This window comes from Colossoma macropomum, unplaced genomic scaffold (assembly GCF_904425465.1).
Source record: "Colossoma macropomum unplaced genomic scaffold, Colossoma_macropomum, whole genome shotgun sequence".
Taxonomy (NCBI): Eukaryota; Metazoa; Chordata; class Actinopteri; order Characiformes; family Serrasalmidae; genus Colossoma; species Colossoma macropomum.
In genome coordinates, this window is record NW_023494792.1 from 49,615,885 (window position 1) to 49,631,235 (window position 15,351).

General features: G+C 39.8%; 1 protein-coding gene across 1 annotated transcript; it reads right to left on the reverse strand.

Annotated features, from left to right (window-relative positions):
• Nucleotides 1-15: 15 nt before the first annotated feature.
• Nucleotides 16-3,977, reverse strand: arl1 (ADP-ribosylation factor-like 1). Its single transcript, XM_036577467.1, has 6 exons — nt 3,866-3,977; nt 1,401-1,538; nt 1,218-1,299; nt 999-1,110; nt 739-917; nt 16-655 (listed from the first exon to the last, which is right to left on the reverse strand). The coding sequence occupies exons 1-6, from the start codon at nt 3,867-3,869 to the stop codon at nt 625-627; spliced, it is 546 nt and encodes a 181-aa protein (XP_036433360.1). The 5' UTR covers nt 3,870-3,977; the 3' UTR covers nt 16-624.
• Between the last annotated feature and the right edge of the window lie 11,374 nt (nt 3,978-15,351).

Sequence of the window (15,351 nt, forward strand, 5' to 3'; positions counted from 1 at the left end):
TACAGTACAAATATGGATCATTCAAGAAGCAATTTATTGACGATAGATTTGTGTTAACACAACCTTGTCTCGATGGTAGTGTCCACTGTACATGCTTTTATATAAATACGCAATGACAAATCCATCGCATACAAATGACCATTAGTCTTAAATAACAAACCACTAAAATTCCAAAGTTAGATACGAAAGCTGCAAGACTGATTAAGTATTCAAAGGGGAAGAAGCGACCATAAGGCAGGAGTGAAGTGTCCTGACCACAGTCAGGTACCAGGCCTAAAAAGGGGAAAATACAAGAAGCAAAATTACAAGACACTGATGTAGTGGATATGTCTTACAAGGGGGGGAAAAACAGGTCCAACAAGCGTCAGTATAAACAAATCAGCAAAACCTATTTTCTGGAGCTTGTGTCCATTTGAACTGGGAACGTTTTGACATTCAGTTTTGGCTATGTAGCCGTCCAACTGTTCCATTACTGCAGTATCTCCTCTCAGCTGGAGGGGCCAGGAAAGAACTATAACCTTCACATAGTGGGGAGGAATGCAGTCACTGGTCCAAATGGCACTCGGGAAGTCTTTCAATGGGGGCTCAGAAGACAGGACTATTTACAGAGAGTGGTGTGTGCAATTACTGCCTGCTCTTCAGGGACTCCACCAGCCTGTATAGAAAAACAGTGTAAGCAAAGGATCCAACACAGATAGGAAAAGGTGAACAATATCCATAAGTGATGTAGATCCTTACCATTCCATGGCCTCATCCAGACCTGTTCCTTTAGTAGCAGATGTTTTGAAGATCTGCCACTTTCTGTCTTTAAGTGCAGGTAAGCCTAGGGAGTTGGCCACCTCAGTGGGTGTCATTGCTTGCTCCATGTCCTGTTTGTTTGCAAACACCACCAAGATGGCCTTCTTCAACTCTTCCTCCTATTGGAAGAGTTCAATGTCACAGCTGCATAAAAAGCAACATATGCCTGCTCTTGAAGTAACAGCAGCTACTAGACCTACCTCCAACATAGCCACCAGCTCAGACTTTGAAATACCCATTCTATCACGGTCACTGCTGTCCACAACATAAATCACAGCATCTGTGTTGGAGTAGTAGCAACGCCAGTATGGCCTGGGGAAGACAAATTGAACAAGTTTGTCAGAATGAAAGCATAAACCAACTACATACTAACGTTATGGCCATCACAACAAATAAACAGAACTAAACAGTTTCCTTACCGGATACTGGTCTGTCCACCAAGATCCCATACTTGGAACTTCAGGTTCTTGTAAGTCACTGTTTCAACGTTAAAACCGATGGCTGTATGTTTGGAGAGAGTAATTTAAAGTTTAATAATTTAGCAAACAAGATCTATTTAATAACATTTATTTGATAAGAAAGAACGTTGTGCAAAACCATACTGGGGATTGTAGTGACAACTTCTCCAACTTGCAGTCTGTAGAGTATGGTAGTTTTCCCAGCGCCGTCCAGACCCAAGATGAGAATTCTCATCTCTCTTGTGCCAAAAAGGCCTGAAAACAAGCTGGAGAAGAATCCCCCTGTAGAAATAGAAATGACTTTATCAGCTACACTATTAAAACAACTCAGTCACACTATTTTAGTGAGGCACAGAAGTGGGTAGTAACTAGTTTACTTGGCTACATGTACTTTAAAACTTGACGGATTTGTACTTTTCAGAGTGTTTTCAATTATTCCCAATCAAGTATATTTGTGAGGAAAGGAATCTACTTGTACTTAGATTTGTCATTAACAATTATTAAGTTATTCCCTTTTTGGGTTTACATTCACTGTTACATTTGTACTGCATTGATCACTTCTACAGGGAACTCTGCTTAGGTAGTTTGTTAACCCAGTTCTTCGGTACTTCTACTCAAGTTTTGCTAAAGGTACTTCTACTTAATCATCATTTCAATCAAAGTTACACTGCTTTTACTGGAATATAGGTTGAGGCTACTCTGCCCACGTCTGGACAAGTGCAAGATAATAAGTAACCACAGTGCACATGTTTACACAGTGACACAATGGCATTCCCATCGGTCCGGTTTTCATCTGGACAGGCAAGTTTTCACCCTGTGTGTCCGGGTCTCCATTTTTTGTCACTTTACAAACATAAGGCATTTCCTCCTGTAAGAACCCACGATCAAAGTAAACCTCTGAACATCACAAAGGAAGCAGGCATTCTCAACAAACCAGTCAGTCTAATAAAACCTGCCAAAGAAGACTGCCTCACCTCTGTGCAATTAACATTAGCATCAAGCGTAATCCCAGCTTCTCATCCCTGCATGTAGAATCAGTTTTCAGGCATCTTTTGCTTTGTTGGCTACAAGTATAGTACTGGGCCGAACGTTTGCAGACACCTCTGCTTCTTCTACTTTAAGGTGCACTGATCACTGACACAGGTGTTCAATTGCACACACACACGACTTGCATCATAGAAAAGTATTGCTAATAGTGGGGGACACTCTGGAGCAGCCACATGAATCTAAGGTCACCAAGCCCCCCAGCACTGGACTGTGGAACAGTGGAACTGGAGCTCCACACACACTCTTGGGATGAGCTGGAATAGATAATCATCCATCATCAATAGCTGACCTCACTAATGCTCTTGTGTCTGAATGCAATGAAATCCTTACAGCCATGTTCCAACCAACATCTAATGTATAACCTTCTCAGAAAAGCAAAGGGGGCACTGACTACCTATTATAATACATGAGGTTTCAAAACAAACACTGGACGAGCAAGTATCTACAAACTTTTGGACACGCAGGATACGGTTCCTGGACAGGGACTAAGGCTGGTCCTACGGCTGAACGATTTAGGAAAACTATCTAAATGTGATTTTTCTTACTAACATTGTAATTATTTTCTATAAATTAAGGTTCAGGCCTGTTTCATTTTTGGCCAAGGAGGTCAGATTACCCATCTTTTCTGGCTTGTGACTTGAGCCCTAAATGTAGTGAGCAAAACTTCCAACAAGTTGTGGTTGTGATGTCACAACACAGAGGTTTGGCTGGATCCGACTGGTCTAACTTATCTACAGACAGCCTGTGTTACAAGGTTTATGACGTTTTTTGATAATGAAGGCTATAATTAAAAACTTATGAAATGCAGCTCTTGCGATTTGGAAACTGCACTGTGTCAAATCGCGTTTTCCATTTAAAAACGATCCAGGTCGAGGAAACAGACCTACAGTGTGAAATGAAACACAGAACTAACCTGATCTGTGACTGGAGCGAAGAATGATCCATCACTAACCCACAACTACAACTTCAAAACAGCCCAGTAGAAATCTGGGTGATCTGCTATGTGTGTGAGGGGAGGAGGCAGCATTTGCCTTTGCCTTGTAGAAAATGTGACTGATACCACAAGCATATCCCACGTTTAGGAACACACCTCTACATCAGCTCGCTAGCTAAATCTGCACAAGCAGCTAAACTGTGTTTCACCAGACATGTTCATTACTGCAATTCATCTTCAGTGTTAAACGGGCAGGGAGATCAACCCGCCTACACAGAACAAGAGCTAAGCTAACTGAGCTAACAAACAACAGGCATAACTACATTTTTAACATCACTGCTTTAGGACTTCATATCTTCGCTAATTTTACTAACCGTGTTTGTTGAATACCGTGTGCTCTGCGCTCTACGAGAGAGAACTGATCCAAGTAAGAGGTCAATCAGAGCTAAAGGGGATCAGCGAACAGCCTCGCATTACAACACTACGGTAACTAAGCTAGCTTGTTGGCTGTACAGCAAATCAGCGTTCAAATAAACCACAGTGGGCTCCGACTGCGAGCAGAACATCGCGAACTTGAGGAACATTTCATGATTTAGCTGTAGTATTAAACGCAGTCAGTAAAACTCACCCATTTTAACGCAAACTCCGTTTCTCCGTTTATCTGAATGGAAAAGCTCAGTCGTGTGCGCAGCTGACGACGGCTTCCGTCTTCGAAGTTCTTAATGACGTGTCAAGCCACGGCGCATTTGAGTGTCGTAGCATTGCCACCGATCTGCGCAGACTCGGACTCCAGCAGCGCTACCAGAGAATCTGTAGTGAGGAGAACTGCCATTCAGTACGTTCCGGGTTTGTCAAACACTGCATGGCGCTCCCGAGAGAGTCCGAAATGAATAGGGTAATAAGGAGCATTTGAGCAAAATCACAGTTTGTAAATGCTTAAATATATTTACATAAAAGAATGTATTCATTTCCTGATCACAGAACAACATAAACCTTTTTACACCGCTGTTGTATTTTTAAGTGCTTTTGAACTTTAAAACGTAAAGATCATGAGGCCAGTAAGCTTGAACGGCCAATAAGCTGCTCCGCTTGTCAACCAATCAGCACTCAGTAAAAGTAATACCAACCAATCAGAACTCAGTAGCAGTAACGTTAGCGTCCTACTGCCCCAAACCTGTTTGTTGTAGAAAAAAGTAAATATACAGGTAAGTTTTCTTTGCTTTTTAGTGAAATACATCCTTCTACTTTCTGAAATTAAAGGAAAGTTCTGGACAAGTGATTAGAAGTTATTTTAAATTTCACCCCTTTCATTGAGGACTCGCTTGTGGGCGCCCTCTGGGGTTTTTAATATAACAGGAGGAATAAAAAGTGGCAAGGCTCCTCTTAAACGACTCATCTTGAATGAATCACAACATTTGTATGATTCCTTTCAATTAAGGGGAAACTATTAGTCTCTCCTTAATTGAAGGGAAACAAGCAAATGTTTAGTAAAAAAAAACAAAGGCATTTATCTTACAGGAAAAAATAGCGAAATACAGCTGTGAATTCACCTCATACATATGAAAGGCTAGCAATTAACTTTAGCTTCAACATGCAAATTTAGGAAACTTACCAAAGATCACGTTCCTATAAAACCGTGTGGATCTTTTGCACAAGCAAAAGTCCACAGTAAGTTGGAAACTAAAAAAAAATAATGTACATAAATATCTATCTGATTTAAAATTTTTTAATAATATTTGATTAAATTTGGCTAGCGTTTACCTTGGCCTGCGAACTAAGGCCAGAGCCAGTTTATGAGGAGCCTGGCCTCTTCCTATCACCGCCGCTATGTCAAAAACAGGACTGAAAACGCCAGAGGGCGCCCGTGAGCAAGTCCTCAATGGGCGGGGGTGAAATGAAGTTAAACGGTTCAAAACAAAAAATAAAATACTTTTGTAATCACTTGCCCAGAACTTTACCTTAATTTTAGAAAGTAGAAGGATGTATTTCACTAAAAAGCAAAGAAAACTTACCTGTACGTTTCTTTTTTTCTACAGCAAGCGGATTTTGGGCAGCTGAGTTCTGATTGGTTGACACACGACAAAGAACAAGCAGCCAATAAAGCTCCCCAAGATCCAGACAACCTCACTCAGGGTGCCAAATATTGTGCCAAACAAAGGGCTGGTGCTGGTGAACCAGGGACCTGTACATGATACCAGAGCTGAGGCTAAGAGAACATTCGGGGTTGAGTCACCACTTCACCCATACCTGCCAAAAGCCCTGGCGATGCCCTAGAACTGGCACACTCATCACATAAAATTCACAGGGTTCCCTCCAGTAAGACATTACTTTTAGAATCCCAGGCAGGATTTGGAGCATGGAAGGAGAAAGCTAAATATGTCTATTCAGTGGGAGATGAGACTAAACTTATGGACAGATGAGCTGAGGTGATGAACTGATTTCAGGACCACACATCTGAAGACCAGCCCTGTCCATGGAATCATCAGGAAGGCTCAGGAATGCCCCACTTGATCCAGAAGAAATACCTCTTGCCTCTACCACCTTGTGAAAATTGTTTTTGAGTGGCCAGTGTCTAAAAGAAACTTGCTAAGTACATAAATGCATTTCTGCCTCTCTCTTCCTCATGAATCAAGTATATGTAAAAAAAATCTTAAAAACATCAAATCAAAATAAAAATCTACAGGAAAAAAAAACATTAATAAGCTGATCAAATAACATGGAATGAACAACCATTGATAAAATTATTTTCAGACTTACTAGCTGCTGTCTGACTGCAGGATAAAGGCAGAGGAAGAACGGAATTATAGTACGCAGTGGGTTTCAGGGCATATGACAGGGAGTGAACATGCTTCCATGTTGTCGCAGGTGGATATCATTGGTTGAATAGAAGCTTTCCAGTGATCATCATGGTGACTGTTTTTCAGTCCATCATCATCCATTCTGTAAATACAGTCTTTCACATAGACTGATCCAAAACTTTTCTTCTTCAGGAATGAAAAAAAAAACAGGACCATCCTCCAGACAAACAGCACAGCATAGGTCAGGCATTATACCTTCCTCAGTAATACTTTCATATTTGTTAGTCTAAAGATTCTGACTAATTTATTGCCAGCCCCTTTCTCACTGCAGGTTTGTTCTTGTTCTGTCTGATGGAGGAAGAAACCTTTAGAGAGACTGTAATTGGCTGAGAAGTGTGTCAATCATAATTTTGCAAAGGGTCAATGCAAACAGCCCAAAGTGGGACATAAAAAAACCCCATAAAACTGGACCCTGATCAGAAAAACAGCATAGGCCAGCATGCATTCCATGCTACTCTGGTGCTGGTTTAGCAGGTCCCTGAGCATGGTCATACTGGTTGACCAGCATACCGGCATCCAAGACGTAAAATATCGCTGCCGTCGGAAGAAAACCATGCATTTCCATTTTTGTTGTTTTTCAGTTGTTATCATAATTTGAAAATGCCTGTTGGACTTTACATTGTGTGCAAATGACATGATGAATGGACCAAAAGAAAGACTTGGAAAAAAGTCTGGTTCCGTTGATGCACATTAAAAGTAAAGTTGGTTTTTTCCTCTCTTGTAGGTTACCATTTTGGAGATATGAGGTTTTCTTCTGACAACAGCGATACGCTGACTTTGCTGATGATCAGCTATGCTGATCTGTGCTGGTCTGTGCTTGTTTTTCTAGCAGGAGAACCTTCAATACTGGACTGGTGGTCAATGGGAAAAGAATTCTGGTGCTTCTAAAAATAGCGTAAAATGAATCTCTGAGTCGTCAGTGAATACAAAACAAAATTAAAAGTCAGAAAGTTGATCAGCTCTGATTACCTCTGTAAGAACATCCAATCCTGCCACTTCACAGGCTAATGTATGTCCTGGGTTTGTTCTTTAACAATGCTTTTACTTTATTATCATTATAGAGGCTACCTATTGCCACAAGTGGAATGTACTCAGTAAAAATATATTAGAATTCAGTGCCATTGATAAAACATAAGACTGTTTTGTTTTTGGTGGGAAAGACAAATTATGCTTGTAGTTTTTGTGCACAAAATCTGCTTTTTGTAACACTTGCTTAAAAAAGGTAGCCTCTATAAATATAATAAAGTATAACTAGATGCAGTTCAAGAGTTTGCATCACAAGCCTTTTTTGTGCTGACCAATCAGAGCCCAGTTTCCTAAAAGCATCTTGTAGTTAAGACCATCCTAACGTTCATTGTGATGCTTACTCTCAGGCCCTCAGTTACAGCGTGTGAACTCGGAGGAGAGACATTAGTGACTGAATAATACTATTATTCAAAGGTCAAAGCAGCATTCCTGTCATTTCTGTGTTTTTTATTTTGAAACCTTAACAAGCTCCACACCACACAGGCCAAATCCTTTGTGCTGATTTCCTTTGGCAGGAAGGTAGAAACACAGGTCATGCTGGTTGACCAGCATATCTGCATCCAAAACACAACTTATTGTAGCTTGTTCAAGAAATGCATATTGTTAGTTTTAGGTTATGTGATCTAGAACGTTTACTGATTTTGCTGTGGGCTCTTATTGTGGAAAGTGGGGATAAGTACCCACTTTTCCACTTTGAACGTCATGTTTCGTTGAAACAGTGTGCAACAGGCTTACATTTTCTCTCATTTGATAGGTGTGTCAGAGGTGTTACCCAATCAGAAGTGACGTGTATATAAACCTTGCCATACTTAAAAAGGCAGTGCACACAACGGATTGTAATAAAGTCATCTACAAATGCTGCTGCTGTGACACGTCGTACACAACAACTGAAAACATTAGAAGACATGTTTGTCATAAGTATTTTATTGTAGGGTGTTTTTTAATAGAATAAGCCCAAAAGATGACAAGAATGGTCTTCTCAGCTGTCATAGTTGCAACACTTGTGTAACACAACAGACTGTTCAACACACCACCGTTTCCATTTAAATAAATGTTTTGCTATGTGGCAATTAACAATATACTCAAGAGGCTTGTTAGTAAAGTTATTGTAGTGACAAATAATATGTTTGAGACTAAAGGAATAAGTCATTTTGACAGTGTTAAAAATGTGAGCGCAAAAGTTGGACCAGAAGTCATTTGTTCTCTCACACTGAAAGAATAGGTGAGTCAAAGTTTCATCAGTAGATCCACACAAGGAGAAAAAACTATTAATGTCAACAAATTTGGAAATAATACAATTCACAGGGTATATTTTATGTAAAATTTTAAAGTGAACTTCTTTGATCTTATTGGACATACAGTATTTATGAGGCAAAAGCCACACCCTTTTCCAATTGATATCCTCAATAAAGGACATCCAATAGAACTTACCCCTAGGGGAAATTTTGTTTCTTTGTTGAAGATTATATTAAATATGTTTATTATCACATTTTTTTCAAGTATATTTATACCACCCAAAAGCAATGAGGTATTACTAAAACTTAAATTACTTTTTACAAGATGAATGAGGCAATCAGGAATAGCTCTAATCAAGGAGTTATATTCTTTAAAGGGGACTGGGAAGTCATGTGTAGCCATGAATTGATCATAAGAGAGCACATTTCCAGAATTGTCAAATAAAGCAATAATATTACTAATATTTCTTTGAAACCATTTGGAAAAGAACAAGTACTTATTCCTAATAGTTATTTCAGAGTTGTTCCATAAAAAGGGTTCTATGTAGGGAGAAACTGTGCACAAAGCACAACTTCCAAGCAAGAAGAGCCACTGAAGAAACTTAGAGAGAGAAACTGGGAGCTTATTTGGCAAATAATTACATTTCAAAAGAAAAGATAAGCCTACAATCTTGTTTAAAATATGATTGGGGATGAAAAACCACACTGAATTAGGATTTAGGAGACACCTTCGGAGCCAGTTAATTCTAAGGGTATTAATAGTATCAATGAAATCTAATACTTCCAAACCACCTTCTTCTCTACTATTGGAAATCACATTTTTTTAAGCTTGTGTGATTTATTTTTCCAGATAATGTCCAAAAATTTTTTACTGATCTCATAAGCAAATGACTCACTAGTAAAGACAGACAGTGAGGAGTATACAAAACGAGACAATCCCTCAGCTTTAGATAACAGAACTCTACCATTTGAAGATAAATCCCTCTGGAACCAGAGGTTAAAAATATTTTTAATTTTTTTCATTCCACCAGATAAGTTCAAATGTTGTCTGGCTGAAAGAGGTTTTGTTATATAAATGCCAAGGTACTTAATAGTATTTTTAACTGGAATATTGCATATCGAGGTGTCAGCACCATCATGAAGAGACATTATTTCACATTTGGCCTTGTTCAATTTTAAACCCGAAGCTTGAGAAAAAACTCAACAAGGAGCAAATGAGTGCGATACATTAACAAAATGCAAGGCTGAGGTGGAAACTAAGAAAAAGTCAATCCTGGATCTTGAGGATAAATTCCTATTAGACCAGGTAAAATCTAATGTATTCGGATTTAGAAAACGTCATGCATTGGTCAGAGAGGTCGGAACATAGCGAGAGGATAAGGTTATTTCTTTGTGGACCTAAACTTAATTTACATAATAAAAATGTAATATCATGGGACCGACACACGGCCTCTCGTGGCTTATTGCTTTTATAAAAAGACAGACAATGAACATATTTGATAAAATGATAAATGATAAATTGATAATATGATAAAATACACAATTTGTCAGTAAATAAATTAAGTTACTATTCATGATAATCCACATAAACAAGTATTCCGCCAAGAAATATAGTTCCTTTAGAGTATGGTATTGTTGCTATGCGACCAAAAACATCTTTAGTAACAGTAAAAATAGTATCAGGTCCAAAAATTATTCAAGTACTGAATGCTCTATAGATCTGCTTCAAGCAAAGCTTCTGAATACATCCAGCACCTTTCAGCACAGGAACTGAAGTTTGTTAGGTGTTATTCTTCTTGGTTTGGAATCATTTTGGCATAAAACCAAATGGAAAAGCACGAAAGTAAGAGGTTTGAGCGCCAGAGGAACAGTAAAACAGTCCACAAGCTACAACAGAAAGTAATTAAATTAGGCCTGAAAAAGGGAATGAGGAGCTCAGTGTGAGTGATTAAATGGAGCTGAGACAGCAAATTAAAATATAGCATTTGAAAATGTAGAAATCCATTAACATTTATTTAAAGTCGAACTGAAACCAAACTTAATTATGATTAGTTAGCTACAGCTGTAAATTAGCCATCCATAACAATGCTTTCTAGAGTTTTGCCCTTTATGTGGTAAACTGGGGTTGGATTCACACAACACTATATCAATTCAAGTCCTCGGGCAAGAGCTCTAAAACAGCAGTCATGTTTAAAAAAGCCAATTAAACTTTAAATCACTCTTGATTAGAGTTTCTGCCAAATGCTGCAGATGAAATTTGTACACTTTGATATTCAAAACAGATTACAGAGTGTGACACACTGACTTCAGGGATGTTCTTCCATTTATTTTCAGATCCAGTTCAGAGACTCCGGGCAGCGTTTTACTTGATCGAGCCCAGAGTGCTGTCTGCCATCTTCAGAAACTACACCGAACGTGTTGACCAAACTGAGGTAGTTATCCAGCCTCTCTCACATAACCTGACGCTTCTGAAAGTAGTTTATTTCTGTGTCCCTTTATGTGTATATAAATTAACTTCTAACTAGCGGCCCCCTAATTCTCTCTTTCTTATAGTTGGTCACTGATGAGGATGGGAGGCTTACATTTAGCCCCCAGGACTGTGGAGCACTGATTACGTATCAGGTATGTGAATCGATAGTGTTGCTTTAATATCATGGATATGTTTGCACATTTAGATCACAGGTGACCAGTGATCTAAGGGTCACTGTGGCTGCAGGTTTTCATTCCATGCAAGCAGGCATTCACATAATCAGCTGTTTGACTGAAATCAGATGTACTGCTGCTTCTTTGAAATGAAAAACTGCAGCCTCAGAGGACATTTGTGGATTAGGTTGGACCCCATGATTTAGATTGTCTGTAGCAGTTTTTCTCAACTCAGTCTTTAGGGTCCACCTGATGGTTCCACTTTTTTCGTTATATCCCAGTTCCCTACACACTAAGTTAGAACAATGTTGTGGAATCATTTGGTGGACCTAAAGTACTGGGTAGGGAATCACTGGTCTGGACTGGACTGTGTACTCAAATATACACTGACTGGCCACTTTATTAAGTACTTCTCCTTGTATCTACACTCATTGTCCATTTTATCTGTTTCACATACCATATAGTTGCTCAATGTAGTCCTAGAAATACAGACTGTTGTCCACTTGCTTCACTGTATACTTTATTAGCCCCACTTACCCTGTTCTTCAATGGTCAGGACCCCCACAGGACAACCACAGAGCAGGTATTATTTAGTAGTGGTGTGTTAGTTTGTGTTGAGCTGGTACGAGTGGATCAGACACAGCAGTGCTGTTTTAGTTTTTAAACACCTCAGTGTCACTGCTGGACTGAGAATAGTCCACCAAACAAAAATATCCAGCCAACATTGTCCTGTGACCACTGATGAAGAACTAGGGATTACTAACACAAACTGTGCAGCAGCAGCTCTACAAGGTGGACCAAGAAAGGAGGTGTGTCTTATAGAGTGGACAGTGAGTTTAAAAACACCAGCAGCACTGCTATATCTGATCCACTTGTACCAGCTCAACACACACTAACATGCCACAAACACAGGACCCAGGAATGACATCCACCCAAATAACACCTGCTCTGTGGTGGTCCTGTTGTACCTGACCATTAAAGAATAGGGTGAAAGGGGCTGACAAAGTATGCTGAGAAACAGATGGACTACAGTCAGTAAGTGTAGAATTACAAAGACCATGAAAATATGTGCCCTGTGATGGACTGGCGACCTGTCCAGGGTGTATCCTGCCTTCCGCCCAACGACAGCTGGGATAGGCTCCAGCACCCCACCGCGACCCAGAAGGATAAGCGGTTTAGATGATGTGTATGTGTGTGTGTGTGTGTGTGAAAATATGTGATTTTAACCTGTATGTAATAGCACTCTTACTACTGTTATGCCACTGCAGTATCCCAGGCTCTTCTTGGAGCGGCTGCTCCTACATCTTGGCCTTGGAGGACTGCAGAGTTCAACTGGGACTCTGCGCTTCTCCTGCTACCACTGGCACAACCGAGACTCAGTGGTATGCACTTCATTCTACAGTCAGCATTATCTATTTCACTCTATCTGTAGCTTTGAGGTGACTTATTTGCCTGTGTTTGCTCCAGAGGATCTGTGTCAGGCGGCACTACGTGCTCTTGATGAGGGGGGCTGTCACTCAGTTGTGGTGGATTATTTCCAACGACTACTTCTTATCATCTACTGAGGTAGAAAACATTCCCATTGCAGTCTATTCTTTGACTATTATTTGTGAGTTTGATCCATATGAAGACCCTAACCTCTCTTTCAGTGCCCCACCTGGTTTGCCGAGGTAAGAAATGTCAGCAATGCTTAGATTGACTGAAGCCCGGTTTTGACTCATGCTGTTACAACTGAGCTTTTGTTGTGTATTTTCAGCACATTGAAGGTCACCTGGCTCGCGTGGGCTCCTACATGTTCACTGAGTACTACGACGAGGCGACGTCTGGTGGTGTTCAGGTAGGCTAAGCACATTGTAGCAGACACAGACACATTTCACTAATACGCTATACTGCTTCTGAGCACAAGATGCTGTTTACGGAGTCTGTGTTCTTCTACAGGTGACAGAGTTGGTCCACACCTGTCGGGCCTCTGTCATCATGATGGGTGGACTTTTTCAGTGCACTCCGCGGCCAAAGAGGTCCCCCCTGAGTCAGCATCCGACTCTGAGTCTGACTCATGTTCTGAGTCTGAGCTCGGCTTCCCTTCTTCTCCTCAGCCCAGCACTTTTCCTGAGGTAAAACTAAACGCAATACTGTTTTATCAGAAGTTCATGAGTTCTCTATAGTGAATGCTTGGTGTTACAGGCAGCTGGAACCAGTGCTGAAGCTAGGGACGTGACCGCTTTGCAGTAAGTACAGTGGCAACTTTAACCCTTTACATTATAAATGGAGCCAAGGTGTTTGTGTTCATTTTAATTTTGAATTATTATTCTGATAAATGTACATATGTGGGCTGTACTCCTTTCCCACAGCACCTTCTCACAGTTGATGGGGATTACCAACTTTCCCCATAAACTGGATTCACTGCGCCAAGCTTTTACTGTAAGTGGCACCAGCTAAAACTACTGTTTCACATCGAATGTCTTGAAGTTTCTCTTTTGTCCTTTTTGCCTCCTTTTTCTAAGACCCCTCTCTCCATTTCTGCAGATCATTCTGAGCAACACAGAAAATTGCAACCACCTCTCTGTGGCTGGCTGGATGATTCTTGGTACACTGGCCACTCTAAACGGTACGGTAACAAAATTATTATAATCTAAAACACATGCATAACATGAATGTTCTTATCTAAAGTCTTTATAATATGACATTCTGAACATCTCTCTTCTTCTTGCAGAATCAGACTGACTTCCAGCAGGTGTACGACCAGCTCCTGGCTGTTGCTCAGGAACCTTCATCTCATGAAGGGATTCAGTTGGAGCTGGCGCAGATTGGGGTGGGTTTGACTAACTAGGCTTTTTTCAAAACCTTTGCACCACTGTATGAAAATGGATTGTGCTGTGACTCATGATATTAATCTTTCTTCTTACTCAGATTCAGCATTTTAACTTCATGGACATTGTCTTTGAGGTGGTGGTGCTTGGAGTTCTAGGTGAAGCAAGGCCTCAGATCTGTTCAGTAAGATCGCTTTCCAGTTTCTGCAGTAACATAATATATGTTGTGTTGTAGAGAACAGGACCTATACATTAAAAAAACAGATAAATTAGCTTTTTGGTCATTTTCATTTAGGTGTTTAAGTTAAAAAAAATAGGTTAAGATAGAGGTATATGAATGCAGAGCAGCTAAATGGCATTCACCTTTTCTATTCCACATATTGTTCCAGGTGGCAGGAGATTTTCTTGACCACCTGATGGTCATGATTTCCTCATTCTCCACTTCCAGCGAGCAGAGGGCTGCTGAACATCTGCATATTCTCAAAGTAACAATAATTATCTATCAACAAATGTGAACATCAAAATCGCCTTGTAGCTTTTCACAGCAGAAATGATGTGAATTTCTTTTTCGTTTTAGTTTGCCTGATAGTCTCTTTCTCCGTTTTTCAGAAAAGGATGATACTCCTCCTGCAGGACATCTTTTCTATAGAGGAGAGAGTGTATGCAGCTCCTGGATCGCTGGCCACAGCTGTGTGGGACTTTGTTCTGTACCACATCGAGCAGCTCATGGACAGACTCGAGGCCATCTAACAGCACAGGACTCATATATCCCTTGCTCCTCCATTTCTTCCTTCCCTTTATGTTCCTCCAACCTTTATACCTTCTTTACCATCCCTTCTTTACTATCTGCTTTTTGTTAAGTCTTGTTTTTAAGTTAGACTAGGCTAAGTTAAGTTTAGTTGGGTTATTTTAAGTAAATTTAAATTTAAATAAATTTAAGTATACTTAGGTCACTATTTGAAAACACGTGTGTATTATTATAATTACTATTATTGATTTATTACAGATACTTATTTTATAGGAAAAGAAAGATATAGAGGCTTACTGGGTCTGACATTGAGGAGGGAACACATACTTTTAGTATTTGATAGTGATGCACTGATTGATACTAACTATTGTTTTCCTGTTTGTTTTTTAGATGCAAAGGACCTCATGGACCCGGCTTCAAATGAACTCATTCAGTAACTCATTACTAACTCACCTGCTCCCTAACACATTAACCCTCTTACTCTACGCTAATAGACCTCTGCAACTTCTTAAAGATTGATAATTGTAGCTTTTAAAAATTGTAAAGTAATATAATTTAAAAAATATATATAATTCATATTGTAAAATTTTAGATGTGTTCGAATTGATGGAAAGAGTTGTAGATACTGAGAATAATATAAAAAAACCTTCTAACTCACTAACTGCCTAACTCACTCATTTGTTAATTCACTCGCTCCCTGACTTACAAACTCAGTCTCTGACTACCTCACCCACTCACTCTTTACTCTCTGTCTCCTCTCTCGCTCACTCTTTACTCAGTCATTCTCACGCACT